Raw genomic sequence first — 27,411 nt, 5'->3', positions numbered from 1 at the left:
GGCTCCCGAGTCGCGTCGGAGGTCGCCGGGCGGCGCTCGGGGGGCCGTTCCCGCGGCGGGGCCTCGGGGCAGACGGACGCGCAGGGGGCGGCGACAGGCGCGGGGCCGGGGCGGGCGGCCGCGAGGTGTGCGGTCCCGTCCCGGGGCGCCCGGGCCGTCGGGGCGCGGGGCTGGGCCGCCCTCTCCGGCCGGCGGGGACCGGGCACCACCCCCGGGCTGAGGACGGGACGCGCGGCCCGAGGGCTGCTCCGCGTTGTGCGACCCGGAGCCGTCGGTGGCCGGTGATGCGCCTCCCCGCCCGGCCGCCGCCCTGCCCGCGGGTGCTCGCGGGGTGCTCGAGGGGTGCACGCGGGGTGCTCGAGGGGTGCTCGAGGGGTGCACGCGGGGTGCTCTCAGGGTGCTCGCGGGGTGCACGCAGGGTGCTCGCGGGGTGCTCGAGGGGTGCACGCGGGATGCTCGAGGGGTGCTCGAGGGGTGCACGCGGGGTGCTCTCAGGGTGCTCGAGGGGTGCTCGCGGGGTGCACGCAGGGTGCTCGCGGGGTGCTCTCGGGGTGCTCTCGGGGTGCACGCGGGGTGCAAGCGGGTGCTCGCAGGGTGCTCGCGGGGTGCTCGAGGCGTGCACGCGGGATGCTCGAGGGGTGCACGCGGGGTGCACGCAGGGTGCTCGCGGGGTGCTCGCGGGGTGCTCTCAGGGTGCTCGCGGGGTGCTCTCGGGGTGCTCGCGGGGTGCACGCGGGGTGCTCTCAGGGTGCTCGCGGGGTGCTCGCGGGGTGCACGCGGGGTGCTCGCGGGTGCTCGCGGCCCGGGCAGCTGGGGGCCCGGGCGGACGCCGACGGGGCCGGGGGCCGAGCGCGGGGCCGGTGCAGCCCCGGGGCGCGGTCCGACCCTCGGGCAGAGGGCGGCGACGGGCAGGGCAACTCTATGCTTATTTTACTGCGTGGAAGGACCGTTTCCTCGGTCCCACGCCGTCCGTGGCGGGGGGGGGGGGGCGGCGGCCCCGCTCGGAAGCCGGGGGCGCGCTCCAGGGCCGGCGCCGTCCGCGTCCCGGGGGGAGGGCGCCCCGCAGAGCCGCGGCCGCAGCCCGGGGAGACCGCGCGCCGCGCGGAGCCGGGGGCGGGGCCGCGGGGGCGGGGGCGGGGCCTCGGGCGCCGGGGCGGGGCCGGGCCGGCCTGTGCGCGCCCCCATTGGCTGCGGGCGGCGGACTGGCAGGCGCGCGTCACGGGCCGGGCCCGCCCCCTTGGCAATGTCCTCAGCCCGCGGCTCCCCTAACTTAAGCATTTATTCCGCTGGGATAGGAGCGGCAGGAGCGGCGCTGGCACCGGCGAGCCATGGCTGGGATTCTGTATTTCGCCCTCTTCCCGCTTCTCTTTGGGATCTGCGACGCCGTCACCGGCTCCAGGGTGTACCCCGCGAACGAAGGTGAGAGCGCGGCGGCCCCTCCCGGCCCCGGGGCAGAGGCGGGTCTGCGGGCGGACGCCCCCGAGCGCGCGGCCGGAGGGTGCGCGGGGCCCCCGGGAGGCTGCGCCCCGGGTCGGCGCGCGCGGGGGGGCCTCGCGGGGACTGCGGAGCGGCGGGAGCCTGCCCCGGCCGTCCCCGTGCGGCGCCCGGCGACCCAAGTTTGCGGCGAGAGGACGAAGTTTATCCGCCTGGGCCGGCGGGGCGAGCGCCAGGGGCCCCGGGGACGCGCGGGAGCCGGCGCCGGGGCTCGGGGGATAAAGGAATTACCGGGACGTCGCGTTCCCAGCCGGCCCCGGGCAGGGGGGCGGAGGCCGGGAGCCGAGCGAGGCTGCGGTGCCGCCGGTGCCCGCACGAGCCTCGGAGCTCGGGCTTCTGCAAAGTTTCCCGAGCCCCGGGCTTCCCGGGACCGGCTCCGGGGCCTCGGCGGCGCGGCGGCCGGGGCGCCCTCGCGGGCCGCGGGGACCCGACTGCGGTGGCTGCGGGCGGCAGCTGCGTCCCCCGCCGGGCCGGGCCGGGCCGGGCCGCGGATGCCACCCCGGCCCGGGGCCCGCTGCCCGCGCATCCCCCGCGGACCTCGGAGCCCGCCGGCCACTGCCGCGCACGAGCGCCGGGTTTCGCCCCAGAGCGGTCCGCGCGCGGCGCTAGTTGGGACGGAAGGCGCGGGACCCGCCGGGCCCTCCCGGCGCCCACCCCGCGCGCCCCTTCGGACGTGCTGTGCGGACGCGCCTCCGCGTAGGGGGGCGGTGTGGACCGTCCAGCTTCCGTGCGTGCGTGTGTGAGTGTGCGCGCGTGGGCGAGTGTGCGTGAGTGTGAGTGTGCGCGTGTGCGCGCGCGCGTGAGTGTGTGTGCGCGCGTGAGTGTGTGTGCGCGTGTGCCCGCGCACAGATGCGCGCGTGTGGGCGCGCGGGGGCCCGCGTGGACGCGGACGGCGGTGTGCCCCGCGGGAGTGCCCGGACCGCGCGGTCGGCGCCTCCAGCCTCCCACAGCCCCGCTGCCTCCGCATCCGTCTGTCCATCCATCCGTCCCTTCGTCCGTCCGTCTCCGCGGAACCCGTCCGTGCATCCCCGCGCAATCCGTCATTTCCCCTGATCCGAAGGAGGGAGCCAAAAGCCAACTTAGCCTCGGCTGGGCGGCCGGTACCCGGAGCTCGCCAGGCGGAGGCCGGGGAGAGCGCACACCTGCGGGCGGCGCCGTTAGGAGGCCAGGGCGCCCCCCCCCCCCCGCCCCGCGCCCCCCGCGCCCCGCTCCCCGCGCCCCCAGCGCCCCGCTCCCCGCGCCTGCCCCCTCCTCCTAACTGGCTCGGGGGCTCCTCGGCCGCTGCGGCCCCTCGGTCCCCGGGCTCGCTCCTTGGTGGGATCCTGCATCTCGCTTCCTCCCGGCGACTTCGCGCACTTGTTAGGACGTCCCTCGAGACCCCTCTGGCACCAGGCGGAACGGAGATTTTCTTTCCTCTTTTTTTTTTTTTTTTCTTTTTTCCCCCCTCCGCTTTCTTGCCTCTTCTTTTGGAAGGAGAACTTGGGAGCGCTAGACAAAAACGATGTGGAAGGGGCCGTAGGCTGATGTGGAACGAAGGGGGGTGTCTCCCACTCCCCCACCGGCCCCTCCTCCCCCCTAAAAATTAATTCATTTTGTTGCTTTTTATTCCCATCACGTTTCCTTTTCTCCCTTTTACCCTCCCTTTCTACTCCCTCCCTTTTTTTGTAAATTGGGTCTTATTGTTCCTTTTGTGTCCCTAATCCACCTTACATAAATCCAAATGGATGTAGCGGGCTTTTCTCTAGGGACCCAGAAGAGGGAATGGGGAGGGGGGGGGGCACAACTCCGGGCGGGAGCGACCCAGGGAACGCTCTACATTTTAAAATAATTAAGAGACCCTAGGAATTCAGGCTTCTCGGGGAAAACCAGGAGAAAGCAGCTGTTTGTAGCTCCTTCGATTTGGGGATGCAAAGAGGGAAGGTGGGCGGAATTGAGGGGCCTGGCGGTGAGATGGAGCGTCCGAGTGCCCAGGAGCCAGGGGGAGGGCTCCCCATTCCCACCCCTCCCCCAGCGGAGGAGCCAGCCTCACTGATCAAATTAATAACCCAGTGGTTCCTTTGAGCTGGGCCTTTCGACCCCCAGGCCTGCAGATCTCGGTGGGAAAGAGAATGTGGAGAGGTTAGGAATCCATTGTGTCCTTTTCAATGTCGCCGGTGCCTAGGACATTTCCAGCCTGGGTGGGGTACAGCGGCTCTGTAGCCTTCCTCCCCTTTCCCCTCCCCACGAAACGTTGACGCACGCGCTTAGGTGCAGCACAGACGGGAGATCTATTAGGCCACACTCCTCAACCTAAAATTCAAGCCAGTGATTTCCTCCTAGGCTGGGGAGCACAGTCCCCGGTCGTCTTCCAAAAGACCCCGGGAAGAGAATACTCCATTGAGTCGGCGTTCTAATTCTACAGGTCTGCCCTGACCCCTTTCTGAAACTTTGATATTTACCCAAAAAAGCAGCAGCAGCGGATACCACAACCAGGACCTGTTTATTTGGTGCAGGAGGGAAAAAATGAAATTGTAGAGGAGAGAGCCTCTTCTTGACCCTATGAGTGCTCTCTGTTAGAATTCACTTGTGGCTCCGTCACCACGCTGATGAGTTATGTGGTCATCCGAAACTTGCAAAAACAAATAACTCTAGTAGATACCAGACAGAGATGAATGCGGATTTTGCTCTGGAGTGTAACTGCCCTACGTAGATATATTTATTTTTTTGAATTGTACTTGAGATTCCCTATTCATCCTTTTTAGAAAATGAATCAGCTCAGTCCTGGGATGGAATTTTAAATGCTAAGCAAGTTAAATAAATAAGAACGTGCAGATTTAAAGAGGGGAAAAGATCAAGTAAGTAATGATTATTTACATAAGTGAGACCGAGTTTAGGTTTTGATCAGAGTTGGATATGCACACCCCCAGCACATATGGAAACGCTCAGGCAAATGGTTTTTGTAGTATTGGCTTTTTTGCAATTGGAAATTAATCCATTTTTTTCTTTGTTTTCTTGCAGTAACCTTATTGGATTCCAGATCTGTTCAGGGAGAACTTGGGTGGATAGCGAGCCCTCTGGAAGGAGGGGTAAGTTCCGAGTTGCTCTCTGATCCAAAGGGTAAAAAGGAATGATTAGCAACTTTCCGAGGGTCCTAATGGCTTGATTCTTGTTGATTGTGGTGAGGGGGTCAGATTTCCACCATGGCCTATGAAGTGAATTACGCTTTGTCGGAGAAATCCTATACTCCCTTTGGATAGCTCTGTCATGGAAGAACTAGAAACCAAAAGGGCAGAAAGGGGTTTCGAAGTTAGGAGATTGGTGGAAGCATAGACTTAGATGCCTGTTTAAAACTAAAATACCGACAAGAAATACGATCCAGGAACCAAATTAGAATTTGTGCCTATTACTGTGATGGCCGTGAAGTCCCTGACAGGGTTAATTTTAGAGCAATTGTTCTGTTCCCAGATGAGGAGAATGAATAAATAAAGATATCAGGGACAAAACATTTCTGATTGTACCAGGCACAAGTTTAGTTTGGGGCATAAGCTACATGTGGCGGGGGTGGGGGGTGAGGTTGGGGGTGGTGCCGAGGGGAGCGTCCTTACCTCTCACAACCTTAAATCCACTGTAGCTCTCTTGCCCACTGAGAGGGGGGAAGCCCTACGAACTCGTGCCAGGGGCACAACACCTGCAGAGAAGAACCCAAGCTTTTGTATTGTTGGTGCTGAATGTACTAAGTTGATGTGTTGGGAACCTCGAGCCTTTGGGGAAGGGGAAGCTGGACTATAAGTATGAGACAGCGCTTCACTGTCCATTTCTTCTGAAATGTGCCCCCACCACCTCCCTCTGAAGATTCAGAGGATGCAGTTAGGGCAGTGGCCCCTGTTCTCCGGCTCTGCCCTTCGGAAGAGGGCAGGATGACTCGGCTTTGGACAGAAATCAGTATAGCATGTAACTCTGCCTTCTGCCAAATTTAAGTAACTCTCACATCCGTTAAAAATCAAGATCATTCTGCCTGCATGTACTTGATAATCTACGGCTGAATCACTTGATTAAAAGCAATGGAGGTGAAAGACAGGGAGGCTTTCGCAGAGGGAGATGGTCCTGCCAGCCAGCGCCCAGTATGGGGCTTCACACCTGTCCATTGAATAAACAGTAGAGGATCAAAAAAGGTAAAGATTCACAGAGACTGCTGTCACAGACAGAAGGTCTTAAAAATAAGGCAAGAAACTTGTCACGAAAATGGAGAATTTTAAGGCGTCTCTTCCCACAGCAGGCCTTGCAGCCCGGGTGAAATAAAACAGAGATTTGCCTGGCCTTTTCTGTTTTTCTGCCTGAACTTGACTGCAGTTGGTTGGATCTCTGCTGAAAAAAATTCTAGGCGGCCCTCAAAACCATTTTTTTAAAGGGAGGGAGAAGTGATTGGCAGGCCTCTGGCAGTGTAGACAGGCTGTATTCACTGCTGATTGCAGGCAATTGCCCTCAGTCCTTTGACTGTGAAGAAAGGTACAGCTTTATCTTGTGAGAGTCAGACTCTTGTTAATCCTATACCCTGGAAAGGTCACTGATTCAGGGAGGCTTTCCCAGGCTACCCCAGGAGTAAAGCTCTGTAGACTCAGCGTATTAGAACTCCTGGCAAAATTGAAGGTGGAAGGTATTAGTGCTTTAAAAATTTAACGAGTCTTATTTTCTACTGGCTGCTCTCAAGTTTGGAGGGAGAATGAATGCATCCTGTATGATTTGGGATCCAACTTGTTACACTAAATATACATGTGACCTGTTTAAAGTCAAGGAATGACGCATTTTTGAGTACTGCCTGTGGTCTATCTAGTTTCTGGAAAGCTTTCACTGCAACCTAATAGGCCGTAGACATTCCATAGCCCGCACCCACCCCCAAACTGCCCGAAGAACACCTGCTCACTTCTTCTAAACACGAAACTTCTTTCTGGTGTCTCGAAGTCTCTTAAAAATGATACCACGCCTACATAGCTGCTTGTGTCCAACCGAGAACTTTTTAACGGGCTGAATGTAGGCTCCCGAATGCAGGATGCAGCATCTTTCTTTCCTCAACTATGAAGTTTTGTTTACGTATCATAGAATTAGCCATTCCCACATGTGTAGTGGCCATTGAGAAATGATGTGCCAAACTATGAAGTTCCATTAATCTGTAGATTTTGTCATCAAAGAGAACTTTTTCAGGTTTAGGATGAAGAGAGGAATTAAATTACCTACCAACTCTGGGTGGATTTGCTTGACAAAAATTGTTTTCTATCTGAAGATGAAAAGCACATTTCTGTCTTTGGGTTATTCTGAAATTTCTATCTGTAGCTCAAGCGGTTCACATCTGTCTCGGCTGGGCACTGGGGGTCATGGTTTTGTTGATAAATAATGACATTTATTTGTTGTTCTTGTTAAAGACAAATAAGAAAACTTACTTGACGATACCACAAAGTGAAATATGAAATAGAGTCAGAGACAACTGGCTGTTCCTTTTTTTTTTTTTTTTTTTTTTCTGTAAGAACAACTAAACAAAATAATAATAGGAAGTAATGGCTTCTGTTGGTAACAGTGTAGTGAAAGCCTAATTTCTTGGCAGTGTTCATTTAAAGGAGTGTTTTGAGTTTCTGACACTGATTGTAAAACACAAAAGTAAGGTGAGATTTGTCATCATTCTGGTGAATTGATCAATGTGTTTAGACAATTAGGGTCAGGCTGGAAAATTCACATTAGACCCGGACTATCCTGTATGAACTCTGTGGAGATATCCCTGTGTGCTTTCATTTACATTGATAAATGTGTTTTTCCGTATTCCCTTTGTTCTGAGATGAGAAGCATGCTGAGTGGGGTTTTTTTGAAGGTGGAGATCTATTTTTGGATTTACATGAATTTCCCCAAATAAGTAAATTACTGGTGATTTATTGCTTAGCGGATAAAAAGAAATTTTAATCACCACAGGGCACTTATCCCTCCCAGTTCCAACTTTCATAATGGTAGCAGATGAAAGGGATACAGAATTTTATGCAGTATGGCCCTTCATATAGTAACATTTCCATCCATTAATAGTTTTCCAATGCACAGATGGAAAACCCGTTAAAAGAGACATTATGGTTCTGTGTACTTCGTTGGATTGAATGGAGCTTTAAGTGGAGCTATTATAGAATATGATTTTTTTTAACTATCTTTTTTCTTCTAATTATATTCATGTGTTAGATACTTAAGCTGATTTATACCAGATCTATATAAATGCATTACTGTAGATATTTGTGAAGAATTGGAGGCTGCCTACTAGCCTTATAGGAGCCCCCGAAACAATCTTGATGCTTTTAGGATTATTTTTAAAAGCTGTGGCAAAGGAGAGAGAGAGAGAGAGAGAGAGAGAGAGAGAATTTTTACTACTCCAGTCACCGCGAATTCAGATGGTCCCACTGTTAGAATCTTTATGGGAGGAAGTAGATCGCAAAGAAAACCTCACCACCCTTCTTTAATTTTGTCTGGCTTTCAATCATCAATACCACCTACTATTTTATTTTCAATATGCAAAGGGTAGTTAGAAGCAAAGTCTGTGTGCATCCTTGTTTACTTATGGGTATATGTCTTAAGAATACTGAATCGAATACATTGCTCTGAAGAAGGGTTTCATTGTTATAAATGACAGTGGATTTGAGAAATCCAACCATCAAGTTAACTATCTTCCCAGGATTACCAAAACCAGAAGAGTGAGATTTTCTTTACCCCTTTAAAGAATAGTGACAATGCCAAAAAAAAAAAAAAAAAAAAAAAAATCAACTGACTTTTTTTTTTTTTTTTAGGCATTAGAGAGCAAAGTTCTGACAGGAGCATCACTAATTATCTGATAATTGTCTTCCTTTGGCAAGCTTCTTTCTTCCTGCTCTTAATTTGCAGGTCTCTGCTCAGTTGTTGAAACAATACACATACTAGCTTTTATTTTATGAGTAAATTTGAACTGTTGCCACTTGAAATTGTAGCTGTTGTAATAGGTGAATCTGAGGTTGTGAGACCACTACCAGCGACTGCTGGGAACTTACAAGCGGTAGATCTCCCCATGCTTCTGGATCTTAGGCAAAAGAATGAAACAACCACACACACACACACACAAAAAAAAAAAAAAAAGAAAGAAAGAAAAAAAAACAAAACGAAACCCCCATCACATCCCCAATAAAATACCATCTTATCTCCCATAAGAGGTTTGTTGCTGAGGCTTGGTGTTCGGTAGCTTCCTTCCTCCTTGCAGCAAGAATCCTCAGTGTCCTGTGAGGGTAAAGTGGAACTGGCGAGTCACTGTGTGATGACACTCTGTAATCGACACGTTTCCTTTGGATCTTTGCAGTGGGAGGAAGTGAGTATCATGGATGAAAAAAACACACCAATCCGAACCTACCAAGTGTGCAACGTGATGGAACCCAGCCAGAATAACTGGCTCCGAACTGATTGGATCACCCGAGAAGGGGCGCAGAGGGTGTACATTGAAATCAAGTTCACATTGAGAGACTGCAACAGCCTTCCAGGTGTCATGGGCACTTGCAAGGAGACGTTCAACCTCTACTACTATGAATCAGACAACGACAAAGAGCGTTTTATCCGAGAGAGCCAGTTTGCCAAGATTGACACCATCGCTGCTGACGAGAGCTTCACCCAGGTGGACATTGGTGACAGGATCATGAAGCTGAACACCGAGATCCGGGATGTAGGGCCGTTGAGCAAAAAGGGGTTTTATCTGGCTTTTCAGGATGTGGGGGCTTGCATCGCCCTGGTGTCAGTCCGTGTGTTCTATAAGAAGTGTCCGCTCACCGTCCGCAATCTGGCCCAGTTTCCAGACACCATCACGGGGGCTGATACGTCTTCCCTGGTGGAGGTTCGAGGCTCCTGTGTCAACAACTCAGAAGAGAAGGATGTGCCAAAAATGTACTGTGGGGCAGATGGTGAATGGCTGGTACCCATTGGCAACTGCCTATGCAATGCTGGGCACGAAGAGCGAAATGGAGAATGCCAAGGTAAGGAGAGCCATATTGTACTTTTCATTAGGGCTTAGTGCACGTAATTAAATCAGAGATGAGACTAAATGGAGTAAAGCCAGTAATTAGCAGCCCCTGTGGGATGTGGTGGGACAGAGGGGTCTAATGAGTAAGTGCTATAGCTCCAGGTGGCAAGGCTAAGACGTTTCTAATACTGACAAAATAAATGATGCTGTGTAATCAGCAGAAGGCCAAACACATTTGCTAACAGGCACTCAGATCTGCACCGGCTCGATGTGCCCTCTGAAATGTAAATGCACAAGCTCAAGAAACAGACCTGATTGATCCTCTCTTGAAGAGGGCAGACACATTTTGCAACCATAGTTTTCCTGTCCGTGGACCTGGTAGAATGGCCAAGATGGTAAATCTCTCTTGTGCCATATATTATATCCATATAATATAATACGCGAATGGCTTCCGTGTGAAATCAGGATGGCATTCCTGCAGTTCCCGCCTGCTAGTTAAGATGGAGCTGTGTGGGGAAAGTACAGTGTTTCCTGCCTCCTGGGCCCGTGTAGACGCGGTCCAACGAAGTAGAGTGACAAAGTTTCAAGTGCATTCTGTTCCACGGAGCGCCCCTTGCTAGGCTCTGCGAGTGACATTAATCTTGATGAAAGACCTCTTGATTTCCCTGAGGAGGTGATAAAGAGATAGTGAGAGGCTTATTTGATCTGTGTGGTCACAGGCAATAGCGAAAATTGTGACCCATCTTGGTTATTGAGTGTTTGCAGAAATGTAGACTTTTATATCATGTGAATTACTACTTATCGTATTACTAAAGTGGTTTTTTATTTAATTTTTTTTTTCTTATATGGAGTTTAGCGTATGCGATTCTTTCTTCCCTTATTCCCCCTTTCTGGGGAGTTTGTAAAATCTTTTTCTCTATAGCAGCTTCGTTTCCGAGTAAGGGACGAGAGGAGTTCATGTTTATCTGGATTGCTGGTGCTGTGTGTGGATTAAGGCCTAGAGAAAATCAGTTATCCCAAGGTTTTTGTGTTTGCTTGGTGTTTATTTTTCGTGATTATCCATAGTCTGCTGCCGCCAATCTTATTACGGTGTAACTTGGGTCCCGACTAGAACAGATCTGATTCATCTTTTCTCGGGGTGATTGTTGAGCTGTAGACTGATTGCCACATGGTTCATCTGATTTGGTGATTAAAGACCCCAAAATAACTGACTGCCAAACAATTTGTCTGGCATTTCAACCATCTTAATGACAGGGCAGGATTAACTATGGGACAATCCACTGGAAATCAACAGTGAATGACCTGAAGAAAGTTGCATTTTTGGTCATTTGATGTTATAAGTTATGCATTCTTTCCTTTTTATAATTTATATTGTTTTATTGAAGTGGTGTTCTTGATTTGCTAGTAGTTTCCGGGAATGGATAATAATTGGAATGTCGTGATTTCATTACAAATAAAATAATAAAAGCTGGGTGCCTCTCTTGTGACTCAGAAAAGGTGAACTTGTAAATTTGAAAATTGTAAAGCTGGAATTTAAAGGTGTTTGTTGTTGTTGTTTTTGCAAAGATTGATTTCTTGATCGTCGTGTTAGCTCTTGACTTAGCAACTACTAGATAAGCTGTACCAAACTGAAATCCCAAATTGTATCCTGGGATTAGTGCTAGAACATACGCGAGTGCATCGTTATTGGCACCTAAATTGCAACCATCATAGCAGGAACAGTGACATGAGCAGGGCAATGACACTGCATCACATTTTAGGGTAAATTATTCTGCCTTTTTGATTTTTGCAAGAGAGGACTTGCATGTCTTCACATGTCAAGATTCTTATATATATATATATATATATATATTTTTTTTTTTTTTAAAAAAGGAGAAGAAGAAGAAGAACACCATTGTCTTCCATTTCTGCTCTGGCATGAGTGCATCTCTCTGTCTAATGTCATGGATTTTCAATTGTTTCAGAGCCCAGGAGCTCATACATGGTTACACGGTGAAACTCGTTGCCATTTTTACAACCCAAATTAGAAAAAGAAGAGAAAAAAATGGAGGAGGAGTGAATATAAAGCCAATTGAACATTTTAGGGGTTTGCCTTATGGACATAATCTTGGGAATCCAGGTAATCATGCGCTTCATGGGAGGGGGTGCGGCTCCCCGTTTTAGGCTCAGTCCGTTTCTGAGCAGACTATTCCTAACACAAGGCCAGATATTTAACGGAGGGAGAGGTTGATTAGAGACGATTTTTGAGAATCTTCCTTATTCTCATTCTGGCTACCTGGGTATTTTCTTTGCTATTCCTAAAATGATCAACAACTTCAAGAAGACATTTCTTGAACAAAATCATCTTGCGCTTTGTTTATTTATTTGTTCATATTACTACCAGGTAGGAGTGCGCTGATTAATTTAGGGAGGAAGGAAAAACTTGAACGGCAAGATTCTTCAACTCCAAACCTAAGGGAGACTTTTTAAGGATGAGTCAAGAAAAAAATAAACAAATAAAAAATAAAGATGAGTCAAGACCATAAAAACTTTAGGAGTAATAAAAATGGTCATCTCCGTCCTTGACGTCATTCCTGGGAAGCACCCAGGTAGAGCTGAAAGGACACTGAGATGGAGACATGTGTTCCAATGTGTTCACACAACTGTATGACCTTGAGCGTGTTTTTTTTTTTTTTTTTTTAAGATTTTATTTTTTTATTCATGGGAGACATAGGGACAGAGAGAGACAGAGACAGGCAGAGGGAGGAGCAGGCTCCATTCAGGAAGCCGGGTGTGGGACTCGATCCTGGGGCTCCGGGATCACACTTTTGAGTGAAAGACAGACACTAAACCACTGAGCCACCCAGGCGTCCCCTTCAGCATGTTTCTTAACCCCTTTGAGCTTTGGTTTCTTCATCTGTAAAATGGGTTGAAAATAATTGCACTTTGCTTACAGTATTGGACTTGGTCATGTAAGGTTAGTAAACCTTTTAGATCCCAACGCCTTAAACCGACATTGATGCTAGTTCTTTCCATGTAGTTCGTTGACTACTGCGCTCTTCCCACCGCCTCAGCTGTGGACTTTTAAGGGTGTTTGAACTGAAAGAGCGAAAGAGTTCATTTCCCAGCCCCTCTCGGAAGTCAAGGCTAAAGATAGGAAGGAAGCCTTGCCCTTGCCCTAACAAAGAGCAACGTCTGTTTTCACACTTCATGTTGAAAAATGATATTTGGAGAGTGTCATTTTTATTTCTCCCCTGTTGGAAAGAGAACTTTCCTTTGAGTGAGAGAAAAGTGGTTTGGGGGCGGGCCAAGAGAGACTCGGGTGCAAAGAGTGCTTCAGAAGGGATGTAAAGGGGAACTGGCAAGTCTTCAGAACCGTGGCAGCAGGTTCCTCCCCAATTGTCTTTTCAGTGGACCTACTGTTGCAGGCTGAATGGAACAGGTGAAAGGTCACCCACTTCCTCATCCATCTTCCTTAGGGTCTGCGAGGTCAGAGTGAAGATGGATTAAGATCTTACACATTTGACAAAGGATCCTTGGGCAAAAGTGGCCCCGGGTGGGTGGGGGCCTGGGCTGTGCTGTTGTTTGAATCTAACCCTCATCATCTGCCCGCGTCCTCAAGGGACCTCAGAGACAGAGCTACACTTCCTCTTCCAAGCCGTACACGCTCCTGCTCAGGGAGGCCAAGGGTGGGAGCTACGGCGGGGGAGTCACGGGTGAGGGCTGGGTGAGGGCTGGGTGGTGGCGGGCTGGCCTCTGAAGCAGCCGCGAGTTCCTTCTGCTCTCGAAAAACATTTTCTGAAATGACTTGGCCCCAAAGCAGGGCCCCAAAGAGCAGTGGTAGCCACTCATCTGGCTTCCCAGGGGAACCAGGGCTGGCGGGCCTGGGCGGCCGTGAGCACTTGCCTGGGGACCGGCCGCAGAGGATGCGTCACTGCCCTGGTGAGCCCGGTGACCAGGTCTCCTCCGACTGTTGGAAGAAACCGAAAACACACCTCAGGCACCCTCCTGCCTCCCCACACATGTGTGTCCCCCGGTGAGGAAACAAACGGCCCAGATATCTTACAGGGCTGTTTTCATGGCTTTGAAAATATTAAACAGACAAAGAGAGGAGAAAGATTCTTTATTAAGATATTTTCTGCCTAATTAAAAAGCTGAGAAATGAAAGGAAAGTCACAGATTTACTCTTTGTGAAATATTAGTAAGCACTGTTTTAGGGAGTGCATATAAAAATGATACGAATAGGGACACCTGGGGGGTGCTCAGTGGTTGAGTGTCTGCCTTTGGCTCAGGTCGTGATCCCGGGGTCCCGGGATCGAGTCCCACATCAGGCCTCCTGCAGGGAGCCTGCTTCTCCCTCTGCCTGGGTCTCTGCCTCTCTCTCTCTCTATGTGTCTCATGAATACATAAATAAAACCTTGAAAAAAAAAGCTCTTATGAGAAAGAACAAAATAGACATGTTTAGATGGCCATAACAGAAATGTTGGGCGGCCCCGGTGGCTTAGCGGTTTAGCACCCCTTCGGCCCAGGGCCTGATCCTGGAGTTACGGGATCGAGTCCCACATCGGGCTCCCTGCATGGACCCTGCTTCTCCCTCTGCCCGTGTCTCTGCCTCTCTCTCTCTCTCTCTCTCTGTGTCTCTCATGAATAAATAAATGAAAAAGAAAAGAAAAATTTCAGATTGGTGCTCTGAAAAGACAGAGTTTATGTTTAAACAACAACAACAAAAAACAGAAAGAAATGACTTTGTTTTCCCACCCAGTGGAGTGGGAAAGACCTTAGGAGAAAGGCAGTGGAGAGGAAGCATGGAAAATAAAGTCCCGAGAGATGCTGCTTCATATCCTTTCCACCTTTGGAATTTTTCTTCTACCTTTGAATCATGTCTTTAAGACTCAGTTGCTTGAATCATGTGGCTACTTTTATCTCCAGCTTTGAAGCCTGGCTGTGATCCCTGAAAGACACACTTCTTTATATACAAGAAGAGCAGGGTTTAATTATTGTGCTTTTTCTGTTATACTTTTTTTTTTTCTTTTCCCCCTTCTGCGTGTGACCCGGGTGCTTGTGCACCCGTGGATCGTGGAGCCGTCTCTATTTGGGGTGCACACAGAGCGTCACGCAGGGAGGAGCTCAGTTAGGGACTTCGGAATACGGTATTTAAGATGTGATGACTTATTTTAGTCTGGAATTCCTCATACCTTTCAAAAATGAATGAAGACCTCATTATTCTGTTAAGACTTGCGTCTTTGGAAAAAATAAGACCGAGGCCTTGGCTTTTCCTTACTATGCTAAGTGGAAGTGGTCACGAAACAAGTTTGACTTTCCTATCATTGAACTTGACTTACTTAAGGTTTACTTTGTTGTTGGTTTAATTGATGAATTTAACTTTATCAATTAAAGTTAATTGATGAATTTAACTTGAATTGATGAATTTAACTTTACCAAAGAATAGCGTGCTTCGAATTCTTCAAATTTTTATGCGTTACCACTCTTTATAATGTTGGCAGGCCACCCAGATATTATCTCTATACACATGTGTTTTAGAAATGAACTTTTTCAAAGTTCAATTTTAACACTGAAAGAAATCGAATCATCCTCTTAATTATCATCTTGTTTTTATGACGCTTGACTATTTATCATGGCCGTCATTCCATATTAAAGGATATTGCTTTTCTTCATTCACCCTTTGTAGCTACTAATATTCTATAGTATCAATATCTCTTACTCTATATAATTTTTTTCCCTCAGTGGTAGATATTTAGCTTTCTTAGTTTTTTCCAGCATTATTTGTAAACGAACACTTTAATTCACAAATCAAACAGGTACGATTTTGTTTAAAAATTGAACAATCCGCCTTGCTTTGTTATTTTTCTGGCTTTATGTTGGACGAGCGAACTTAGTCAACTTTCTTATCATGACTATGTAAGTCAAGAAGCCCAGTGCGGTATAACCGGACAGGTAACACTAGGGATGATTACAGAGCACAGTGGGGTCTCATTAAATGTTCATTGAATGAATGAATAAATAAATGTATAAGGAACTGTGGCCTCTTTCATATTAAACATTTAGCTGGTGGAGTAAGGTCTCACAGAGTCAAGATGACATATCCAAATCTTTGCATGTGACTAACGTATTAATGAGGTCCTTGTTTATAATTCTTACTTCTGTTGGAGCTTGACTCTTTTCACCATGTTCCTGAATCATCTCAATGCCTGAACTTCCACCAGTCTCTGCAGTGCATGGGTCAACTATGCAGTGTGTAGCATAAAATGGCTAAGACCTGTTTTTGGAGTTCGAGACCTGTGTTTAATCTCCATGTGCGCGACTCAACCAGTCATGTGATCACGGACACTAACTGAAGCTCGAGTTCGTATTTGCAGATTGGTGGCGATCGTATGTTATCATGTATGATACACACACGGGAGCACGTCTGCATGGGGAAAAGGGTTTCGCACAGCGTCTGGCATCATCAGGCACTTAGTAAGTGGAAGCTGTTATTGTTAATTATATTTTTGTGAGGTAGAAATATGTGGACAGTATGGGTTATTTGACCAGTGTCTGTCCAACCGTGAAACCAGTTCATTTAGGTTCCAGAGTAGAGGTATTTTTTGTTTTTGTTTGGAGGCCGGGGGGGCAATGATGTTACATAAGCAGGGGTAGGAGATGGTGTGAAATGGCTGATAGGCGTTGATTAGATCATCTGCTCCCCATGTCCCAGGGCAGAGGTTCTCGAAGTGTGTTCTGGCTGGATTCCCCAAGACCCTTTCTGGCGGTCTGCAAGGTCAAGCCTTTTCTTAATTAGTCACTAAGCTATCATTTGCCTACCACCCCTTCTTTTCACAACTGGAGTTTTCTAGAGGCTTCTTGATGTGCGGTATCTCATCAAACTGAATGTAGTAGCAAATCGGAGAATCCAGCTGTCCTCTATCAAAACAGACATGAAAGATGTGCCAAAAAAAAAAAAAAAAAAGTAAAACAGTGCCATTCTTATAACTAACGTATTTTGGGGACATATAGTTATTTTTTCATTAACATGTTATTTGTGTAAGCATGTGATGGGCAACCACTGATTTTTAAAATCGGTGTCTTAATAAGTCGTTACTTTTAAAATGTCTCAATTTCCATTCCTAATGGTAAATATTGACAGCTTTAAGGCAGAGAAACAAAAGCGTCTTGGCATCCTCAGTGTTTTTAAAAGGGTAAAGGGGTCGCAAGACCATCAGCGTTTTAAGTTTCTCTGGCGGGCAGGTAGGGGGCCCTTCTGTTAAAAATTAGAATGAGATCAGGAGACTTCTGACAACTTTCGGAATCTGGGAGATGAAGGTAGCTTAGAAGAATGGCCTCTTCTTTATCCGACCCTTTAGATGTTTCTATAAACTGAGACGGCAATTTGTAGCTTTTAGCCTTTTAAAAGCTGTCTATCTGTGTCCAGGAAGGTGGCTTGGCGCTCCTCGGTTTTATTGTCCTTGGGAGATGGCATAATTAAGGAGGTCTCAGCTGTCCCCTGGACCCTGAGAGACTGTATCTTTTTCACTTGGGGCACAAACCCTTTCTCCTTGTGTGCCTTACAGCTGGTACCCCTGAGCTGTTGCTTTTGGGGAGGAGAGCAGGTGAGGTCACTCCCTTCCCTGATCCGAAGGGTAATTAATAGTCCCATGACTAAATGGACATTCTATGAATATTCAGGGTCTGTTTCGGCGTCTCGGGGAACAATCCTGTCGGAACCGCTTACAAGTCCCTTTGGAGGCTCCGAGCGTTTTCTGGGTGAATGCGGGTCGTCAGCTGTCTGCCTCGGGTTGCATTTCCAGGCCGCGGAGCCCTCATTTGCATACTCTGTATGCGCCCTCATGCAAAACAGCACACCCATTTCCCCCTCGCACAAAGGCAGCGAAGGCTTCCTTTGGCAACTCCAGCCAAAATCTCCTTCTGTTTATGCAGAACCCAGTGATTTAGACACCATGCAAATTAATTCGGTTTTGATTTGAATGCTTCCAGAGATCGGGGGCGGCGGGGCAAAGAGTGGCCTGTTTGCCCTGGGCTCTTTTTGTGCCACCCCCACCCCCACCCCCGAGTGGCTGGTTGTCACTCCCGGGCCCCCTTTGCCCCTTGCAAAACAACCCAAGCTCCTGCTGCTCATTTTATTTTGACCTTTGGAAAGTAACCTAGTTTTGGTGACTCCTTTGGCTGGTCTGTTTAGTGACAGCTTCAGCTGGAATCTTGCAGCTCTTTCTGAGTAGGAGGAGATGGCACTATTCAGATTATGCGAGGAATGTTTAGAAGTATCCCCACAAAGGGCTTGAAAAAAATCGGAAAGCAAAAAGATAAAATTCTTTGAAAAGGAATTGTCAGACCTCAGGAAGTTCTGAAAATAGGCTTCAGGTCACTAGTGCTGGAATCCATTCATTCCTTCAACAAATAGATACTGAAGGCATATAGCTTAAGATCGCCGTTGGTATTTTCATCTGTTGCTACATGGATGAACCAGTACATCAGTCTTTGTACCTAGACTCACAATTAAAAGCGCTTATCTTCGCGTGTGTCCCAGATAACCTTCTTTAAAAGGCGTGTTGACTATAATTCTGCTCCTTATTCCGTTATGTGCATTCACTTTGGGTCGAACTGTCTTCCCATCCCACCCAGAGTCTCCAGATTGACTTAACCTTTGCTTTCTTCCCCTAGAATATGGAAACGCAAGCACACTGCATGTGTGACCCAACAGACCTCCCTCTGCTTGGCAACGGCAGTGTCTTCAGAAGGGCCATGATCATATGCATTCTATAAAGTAGAAGAAGAGGCCTTGGCATGAAATGTTTTTGAAGTTCAATTAGTTTTGAGTTCAGGCTAATTTCACAGGGCAGAAAACGGGCATAGCCGGACTTTGCCGCGTAATTAAGTGGAGGCAGGGTCAGCTAAAACAACATCGAAATGTGGAAGAGCTTTGGTTCAGCTCCACATGGTCTGACAAAGTTTGATGATGCTGTTCAAAGTCCATTTGGGATGGATTATTAGGGATTAAAGAACAGCAGAAGGCTCTGTACTTGGTGTGTTCTCTGGTGTCATTAGTGGATGAGAAAATTCAGCTGCTTATCTGGCTCTTGTTTCTAAGGATGGATTTAAACAGACCCACACTACTCAAAGGTGATCTTAGTAACCTCTTCTTAATAAGTTACAGATCTCAAATTGCTCAAAATCCTTAAAATACCATTTGAAGTAAGTTGATTGATAATTATCATTTCCCCTACGTGTACAGATATTTTCCGCAGCAGTACAAAGCTAAAGTACAGTTTCTTAATTACCCAGATAATCCTGTTTGCTTGTATTTTTAAACTATGAAGTGCTGGGTAATTATTCAATTCTTAATAGAAGGCAAATGGCAATGTAAACAATAATTAGGATGTTAGACAGACTAATGCGCTTCAAAGCAAATTGGATTTTTTTCATACTGTTCAGCATGATGTCCCATAAAGCCAACAATTTAGAAGCAAGGCAGGAAAGGTTCCATTTTGTTCATATTTTATGGCGGTATCTCTTCATGGCTTGTCTCTGTGAATAGCAGTTTGCCCCGATGAAGCTGGAGGTGCCCACGCCAAATGTTTCCGTAACAATCGCTTCCCTGCTGCTTGACATTTGGCTGTGTTCTCCTGGGTCTCCAGATTGGTCCTTTGTCTGCTTCAGATCCCAGGGGTCAGAGGTTAACAGAATACTGATTTACTCCCATCACTCCATGGCAGGTAAATATGGGCCAACCTCGTGATGGGTTAAGACACAGCTCGGTGAGGAATGCAGTTCTCATGGGCTTTTGTCCTTACAGTCCCTGATTTAAGACGCCACGTTTCCCAGTTGCCATCTTCCACCTCGGATCCTTCGTTAGGAGCACGGCTGCCTCTTCTTTTTGTATGGCCTTGTCCCGTTACTAACCATTCGTGACTCCCGGGCCATCCCCAGGAATACACGGCCCGAAATCTGTGAGCAGGTCATGGCTTTGGCTGCATTGATTTTACAAACTCAGTATGGTAATACTTTGCCATCGTTGCGCACTCCACTCTGTCTTCTTGTTTTATCTGCAACTGTATGTTTCATCGATGAAATAATAAACTGATGACAAAGGCCGCAAAGATATTTTCGTATTGGTGCTGTTGCTCTCCCTGCTTTTCCCTTGTCTGGTCTTCATGGTGTGTTGCCAGTGAGAGGTGTGATTAAACGAATAATCGATCTTATTTTCCATTTTTATCACTTATGGAGATGTCCAAGCATTCATCAAGATCGGTCTTATTAATGTTTTACATCAGTTTAGTTACTTCAATCTCAATTTTTTGCTCCCCGGGGGTTAATGCAGGCCGTCTCATAGACTACTTCCTAACTGGCTATGATGCACACAGAGGCTTTTGAAGTTTAACGTAGGTTTCAAACTTTCAAACTTCTTGCTACTATCAATTAATTTTAGGTCCCCTTTCTGTATATGAGCTATCCCATTTCTAATTGGCCGGCCTCCTTCACGTTGCACTGTGAACTTGATGCTTGGGTTTCATTTGTTTTCAGTTCTAAGTGTTTGAAAAAGACATCTCCACTTTGAAAACAGTTTCCTTTTGAAGTGTCCAGCTTGGCAGTGACTGCAGCAGCCCCCAGGCAAATTAGCATGTTAAAAGAGTGGATCAATACCTTTCTGGCCCCTCCATCCTTCTTACCCCCTTCCAAGGGGGAAGAGTTTTGAAGAACCCTAGGAGGCCCTTGACAGACATGCCAGGAGATTTCAAGAGGATTGTTCATTGCCGAGTTGGGAACATTGACAGTTTGATCTAGTGCCCAGACTGCGTCTTCGCTGGTCATTTGAAAACGGATGCGGGAGGAATTGACAGCTTCAGGAAAGCTGTAGCAGTTCATGTAATTATGGAGAGGATTAGAAGAAAAGTGTTGGGAGAAATAAGAGATCAATATAAGGGCATCAGTTGATTGAACTCACTTTTTTAGCTGTTAGAGCACTCCACGTTTTGTAACGTTTAGCCTGTGTGCAGAGGGGTATTTTATAGGTTGGGGTTTTTGTTTTAAAGGTAGTGCAAATCTATGCATAGAAAATAAAAAACCAAATCAGTCACTGAATTTTGAGAGTGGATTTGTAGGTAATTAGCAGTATAATGCTTCCAGTACTTAAGATGCAAAGGTGGCTAATTAATTAATGTGAGAAATTGAGATTCCATTACTCTTGTTTTCTAAGGAGGTGCTAACAAAAGAAGTGCAGCCGGAAGTAATACTTGAGTGTTCAGGCTTCTGTTTGAAACATTTTCTTTAGGAACTACCTTTCTATATTCCTGGATTTTTTTGTTTTTCATTTTTAATTAATTAATTAATTAGAACACACAGTGTTTTATTAGTTTCAGGTTTACGATATAGTAATTCAGCAGTTCTGTATCCAGAGGTTTTTTTGTTTGCTTGTTTTTGTTTTTGTTTTGTTGTTGTTGTTGTTGTTGTTATCCTAGAGTTTTAAATTAATGCTAATGCAAGACTCCAGTAAACCAATATAAATGTGCAGAGGACTTATATGAAAGAAATCCATGTTGATGGAAAAATGAGAATGTTAATCTTTGCATAGGTGAAAAGAAGTATTTCCAAAAAGGTTTGAAACACGCCACCAGAAGGTCTCAAATAGTCTTACATTTGAGAAGTTCTCCTCCATAGAGCAAAAATGGCTATTGGACTTAGCTAAAATAAACCAAGTACATAATTTATTCTAATCTTTATGATAGACTCTGGGATCCTCATTCACAAAACATTGTCGCTATAACAATTTCAGCAATTTTTAAATGGGTGCTTGATACGGTAAGAATCCTGCACTGTGGCTTCAGCAGTTGTACTGAGATGGCTTTAGAGAAGTTCATTGTTAGATCTTTCCTTTTCTTCCAGGGAAATATACAATCATTTCTTGAAAGTCTGATCTTATAAATGTCACAACTGTTGTCACAAACTGTTATCTATTTAAAAAATAGATATCCTAAAAAGAACCCCTCCCTGAAGAAAGGAATGTTGACTTCTATTACAGTTAATGACCGAAAGACACAAACTTATTGAGTTTTTCCAATATTTTCCATTAGATCTTCTAGCTGGTTATCACTGATCTACAGGACAGCTATTGATTTTTGTATGTTTATCTTGCATCCAATCTTTTTATTGAACTGCCTTGTGAATGCTAATAGGTTTTCAGTTAATTCTCCAGAGTTTTCTAGAGAACTAGTAGTTTTGACTGCATGCAATTATATATATATATATATTTTTTTTTTCCCCTTCTTTCTAAAAATTAGACCTCTTACTTTTGATTCCCATTTTACCGCTGGTCAGAATTTTCAGACCAGTAATAAAAGCTAGTATAGGATTGTGAACATCTTTATTTTATGCACGATTTTAGTGAGCCTAGTTTAAGCATGCTCTGAGATACTATTTTTTTAATATCACATTTCCAATTCCTATACATTTCTCGGAAAGAAGGAATTGTAAATTCTGTTAAATTACTTCAAGTATCGCTTTTAGGTATGTGATCTTTTGGACTTGTTGTGTTTATAATATTAAATATGTTAGATTTTTCTGAAGAAGATCCAGAAGTTTTCTTTGCATTTGTGGGGGGAAAAAACTCTATAAGGTTACAGTAAAGTTTGTTAGTTTCTTGAATTCTATTTTTTTTTTTACTTTGAAAGTGATGTATAAGAGCCAAAGCTTTGGAATAAAACTTTAATTTTAATCTCAGCTTTATCACTTACTTTAATACTTTAGTTTTCTCCTCTGTCATATAGGAAAAATGATACCTACCCCCTGAATAAACTTAGAATCAAATATTGTACATAACGTACCTAACAATGTATGTAAGTTTTACTTGGGAAGTGGCATCTACTTAGTGGTCAGTAAAATGTGCAAATTGTTATCATTATTTTATCTTGAATCTTTAAAAATTACTCAACTGATATTAGCCTCTATATTCTCTTTCTCTGTTTTTCGTTCTTGCTTTCCAACTATATGTCTTACTCTCCTCTCTGATCCTGTTCTTAGCAGGTTTTGGTGTTACAGTCAGTTCATAAAATTAATTCGGATAGTTTTTCATTTTTAATTAACATCGTGGAAAGTTAATGTGCAAGGAGAACTAGCTTTTCTCTGCAGGATTGAAGGATTTCACCATTAAAACTGGCCCTGAACTGTGCACTTATGATCTGGGCACTTTTCTGTATATTTGCTAGAATTCCCGAAAAAGTGCAAAAACCTCATAAAGGAAGTTGGCTCTGGCACTTTGTTCGGTTGTTTTTCAAATCACACAAGTGGCTTTTCAACCCTTAACAGAGTAGACGGTGCTCTTTGACTTTGATTTGGGCCTTTCCCAGCCTCTGCTGACTTTAGGGACAAAGCAAAGATGTCACATTGCTCTTGTCCATGATTCTGTTATTGAGATTTTGTATTAGTCGTGCAGATCTTAAACATAGAAGGTGAAGGTAATGGGATCCTTGGGCCTGGAGTTAGTGCATTGGTGTGGCTGAGCTACTCATTAATCAGGAGCCTGGTTGTTAATGAGAATCTAGTTGAGGAAATATTTAATATCCCATTAGGGAAAGCAGCATTTCACTGCGGGTGAGTGTGCATGCAGTCCTTCTGAGCTGTGGGGCTTTACTCTCCTTTTTTATTGAGGGAGAAAGACAGAACATGAAACGACAGATCCACTGTTAATAGAAACATCTGGTGCTCCTTAGAGCCACAACTCTGACATAATAATTTGTAAATATTTTATGTTGGTTTTGAGGAATGGCAAATTTCAGTTTCCATGTAACCAAACAGACAGATTATTTTGTAGGCTACCGCAGGCAGAACAAAGACTGGAGGGCAGATATCGCCTCAGTATAAGGACAGACTGCCTAGTACTTTGAACAAGGCAAGGATGGAGTGTGATGCCCTGGGAGGCAATGAGCTCTGCATGGTTCGGACATGTTCCTACTGGCTGGATGGCCCCAGGGCATCTAACAAGTTAGAGGTTGGAGACCTTGTGTTCCTCCAAAGGGGGACACGAGTGTCCTCCTGGGCAGGATGATTCTTCCTCCATTATCCACCAGGCACTGCAGATCTGTCCTGTGCGCACTGTGCAGACATGTTACAAAGCATCCAGTATCCTGAGCCAGTGGTAGCCCCTGGTCCCTGAACCAAACCTCCTTTCGCATCTGCAAGTCAAGTATCCGGAGTGTGAATACTCCCCTCAGTTGTAGACTTCTAGACTAGACTGTGAGACTCCTTACCACTCTGAGGGAGTGCATTTGATGGGAGGGCATTTGATATCCTGCTTTAACTATTTCCCGTAGGGCTGGTAACCTCGGTCTAGGATCTTGTAGCAGAGAGATGGAAAAGTGCTTCAAAGAATACTTGCTTTCAATCTCTCTGATTTTATTTTTCTTAAACCTACAACTGAACACCATGGAATCTGAAAATCACCACCCTGTTTCCCCAATAGACACCTATTTAAAGAGATGGGGAGTGTATTTTAGAAGAAGTTACTAACATTTTATAAAAGCAGCTGTAACGATGACCACCAACCAAGTGCTCTACTGGCTTTTTAATTTGTGTAGTCCCCAAACAGTTTTCTCAGGAGGTGTGTTACTCTTATCATCCCCCTTTTACAGTTGGGGAAGTTGAGGCATGGAGGGGTGCCTAAGGTCATGTAGACTCCCCAAGACGATTCGGAACCTGATAAACTGGCTCCAGCCTCCACGCCTGCCGCCTCTATACCATATTTTCCCAGGGTAAGAACTGTTAGAAAGGAAACTCTCTCCACGTTAACAATACGGGATCACCTTCTATCCTTACAAGAAGAATATTTAAAATGCCGGAGGTATAGACTTATGTAAACAGTGCCCTGTGTTTACTCCCAAGATTTGTCAAATATCCATCTGCCAATGGGTGGCCTTTGGTGTTATTTCGAGTGGCCTTGCAAAGAGCACATTGTGACTTTGCAATCATTAAGGCTGAAGACCTTGTCCTAGAGTGTGTTGTGGAGCAAATTATTCTTATGTTGACTTGGCATCACAGCAGAAAGGAAGGTTACAGACAGGACCCAGGTTTACTTAAGACAGAGCATCATCTTGTCTTAACAGGAGGACAGCCTCAGCAAATGAGAACTTTTTGATTTCTCATATGCTGTATTATAAATCCAGGGAGATGTAGAAGGAAAATCAATCTGAAAAGGAGGGTGGACTTTTAATTATCTAAATGTTGGGCATGTGCATTTAAGCTGATTCAGGTAGAGTATTTACTTGCAAATGTGTGCAGAAAAAAAATGGCTGTGAAACCATTTGGAAGGTAATACATTTCTATAATAAGGGGGAAAAGAGAAAATGGGCAAGCAATTGTAAATGGTGGTGCAGTAGTTTCCCCTCCACCTTATTTTGGATACAGTCCAAGACCCCTCATGAATACCTGAAACCCTCAAATAGGACCAAATCCTATATATGCTATCTTTGTCCTCTACATACCTCCCTATGATAAAGTTGAATTTATAAATTAGGCTCAGTAAGAGAGTAATCACATAACTAATAATAGGACAGTTATTGCAATGAACTGTAGTAAAAGTTATGGGAATGTGGTCTGTCATTCAAAAGTCTTTGTTTTGTTTTTGAGATTTTATTTATTCATGAGAGACACAGAAACATAGGCAGAGGGTGAAGCAGGCTCCCTCTGGGGAGTCTGATGAGGGACTCGACTCCCCAGAGCCCCGGGATCATGACCTGAGCCAAAGGCAGGTGCTCAACCTCTGAGCCACCCAGGTACCCCGGTCACTCAAAAATCTGAATGTGCTGTACTCAACCTTCTTCTTGTGATGATGTGAGTTGATGATGTGATGAGGTGAGGTGAGGGGAATGAGGTAGACATTGTGATATGTCCATAGGCTGCTCTTGACCATCTGGCAACAGTCGGAAGGGAGATCATCTGCTTCTGGACTGGGGTTGAGTGTGGGGAACTGAGCCTGCAGAAAGTGAACCCCTGGATAAGGGGGACTGCCCTAAATGTCAGCTCCTTTAGCCTGCACTCAGCTCCCCCACTGGGGTGCTATCTTGTCCCCTCCATGGAAATGGCTCACCTTGCAGCACCTAAAAAACAGTTCCATCCAAATTGTTTTTTAAGTCACAAATATTCTTTTCTTTTCTTTTCTTTTCTTTTCTTTTCTTTTCTTTTCTTTTCTTTTCTTTTCTTTTCTTTTTTTTTTCTTCTTTTTTTGGATTAAGCCATTTAGATTCGAGTTTTCCGTTGCTTGCAATGCAATCCTAATTAATAAAGGAGCTCATTACTTTATCATGGCGATGAGCTCACAGAGTAGTTTTCTTGACCCAAACATTGCACTTAAAACACATAATGTGTTTTCCCAGGCTGAGCAATTGTCCTTCCAAAAGATTTCTTCATAGTCCTGTAGACGAAGGAAGCGTGTTGGAGGGCTCTTTGTCCTCCCTTTTCATCCTCATGGTAAGATGGACTCATTTGGGTTCCACTGCTGAGAGAAGCAAAGGGAGTTCTGTGCTGTAGCTCGGTGAAGTGGGACGTCTGTGGAGAATGTTCAAGCTGGGAGGAGCTCAGGAAGCCTGCACTCAGATCATATTTCTCATTTTACAGATGAAGAAACTGAGGCTCAACTCAATAACGTGTATAATAACTGAGTACAGACTGGCCCCTGTGGTCAGGAATTTTTGGGTCTGGCTACCCTGATGCAGCTACAGGCAGGATAAGCCTAGATGTGGGCAGCCAGACAGAGTCGTATCTGCATACCTTTGAAGTTGACCTTGGGGAACTAAGTTCCTTTTACCTATGCCTTACTCCTCAGTTTTGAAAAATAGTTAAACTTGTTCCTGGATTGCATTCACTGGGGTTTCAGCAAACCGTTCTCCCTCGTATCAACTTGAACTGTCATATATGCTACCGTGCCTCTCTCTGTCTCCATCACTACCTACTGAAGTGTCCACACTTTCCATGCCTTTTTTTTTTTAAAAAAAAAAAAAAGACTTTCTTGCAAAAATTTCCTTTGAGTTCATAGTCTAAGGGAGCAGGCCAACCTGTAAACTGCTTATAATATCCGAGAAGTGAAGTAAGTGAGCTCAGGTGAGGACCTGAAGGAGGGAAATGCCGAGTATCACTGCAGTCGAGGTGTGAAGGAACGTTTTTGGAAAATTAAGCAGAGCATTGAGCAGCAGCTGACTTCAACTGTAAACATTTCTTAAGCATCTACTGTGTCCGGTCAATGTGAGGCCAAATGCACATGGCATGAAACCCACTCATGGATATGGTGGCCAATGGGAGCAAGAAGATACGTAAAAGGGAAAACTGAGTAAATACTGAGTTTTGGGTTTGTGTCCATCGGTGCACAGGGATTTCATTCTTATAGAAAAAAATTTAGAGGATGTGGTAATTTTTAACGGATGATGGTTTGGTGTGGCCAGATGAAGGATTAATTTAGTTTATACTTATGAGGGTCTGAGTGGATGCGAGTGCTGGTCCAGGAAAGGAGAACAATCCACATTTTTAGTTTTTTCCACTATGAATTTGACTTTGTAGAAAAACAACTTTTGAGAGGCTTTTGTCTGATACTCTGGGAAATATCTTTGGCTGCTTGGACTGCCATAGAGAATACCAACAGCTGGGTGGCTTAACCAACAGAACTTTGTTTTCTCACGGTTCTAGAGGCCGGAAGTCCAAGATGAAGGCACTGTCAGGGTTAGTTTTTGGTGAAGGTTCTTCTCCTGGGTTGAAGACAGTTGCCTTCTCATTGTGTCCTCACATGGCCTTGTGTGTGTGTGTGTGTGTGTGTGTGTGTGTGTGTGTGTGAAGCAAGAGATTCTCTTCAAGGACACTGGTCCTGTGGGATTAAGGCTTGCCCTAATGACCTCATTTAACCTTAATTACCTTCCCCAAAGCGCCCATCTCCAAATACAGTCACACGGGGCTTCCACATATGAATCCTT

At 46.1% G+C, this 27,411-nt stretch overlaps 1 protein-coding gene across 3 annotated transcripts in view; it reads left to right on the top strand.

Annotated features, from left to right (window-relative positions):
- Positions 1 to 1,265: 1,265 nt before the first annotated feature.
- Positions 1,266 to 27,411, top strand: part of EPHA4 (EPH receptor A4) — a 142,988-nt gene continuing 116,842 nt past the window's right edge. For 2 of the 3 annotated variants that reach the window (XM_038585867.1, XM_038585866.1), the window contains exons 1-3: positions 1,267 to 1,419; positions 4,492 to 4,559; positions 8,822 to 9,485. In XM_038585867.1, coding sequence (XP_038441795.1) covers positions 1,329 to 1,419; positions 4,492 to 4,559; positions 8,822 to 9,485 — 823 coding nt within the window. In that variant the 5' untranslated portion in view covers positions 1,267 to 1,328. Of the gene's footprint in view, positions 1,420 to 4,491; positions 4,560 to 8,821; positions 9,486 to 27,411 lie in introns of all 3 variants that reach the window. The other variant, XM_038585868.1, reaches the window with a different exon arrangement.

This window comes from Canis lupus, chromosome 37 (assembly GCF_011100685.1).
Source record: "Canis lupus familiaris isolate Mischka breed German Shepherd chromosome 37, alternate assembly UU_Cfam_GSD_1.0, whole genome shotgun sequence".
Taxonomy (NCBI): domain Eukaryota; kingdom Metazoa; phylum Chordata; class Mammalia; order Carnivora; family Canidae; genus Canis; species Canis lupus.
The sequence above is the reverse complement of the archived record's forward strand: the minus strand, read 5'-3'. Positions and strand labels throughout refer to the sequence as shown.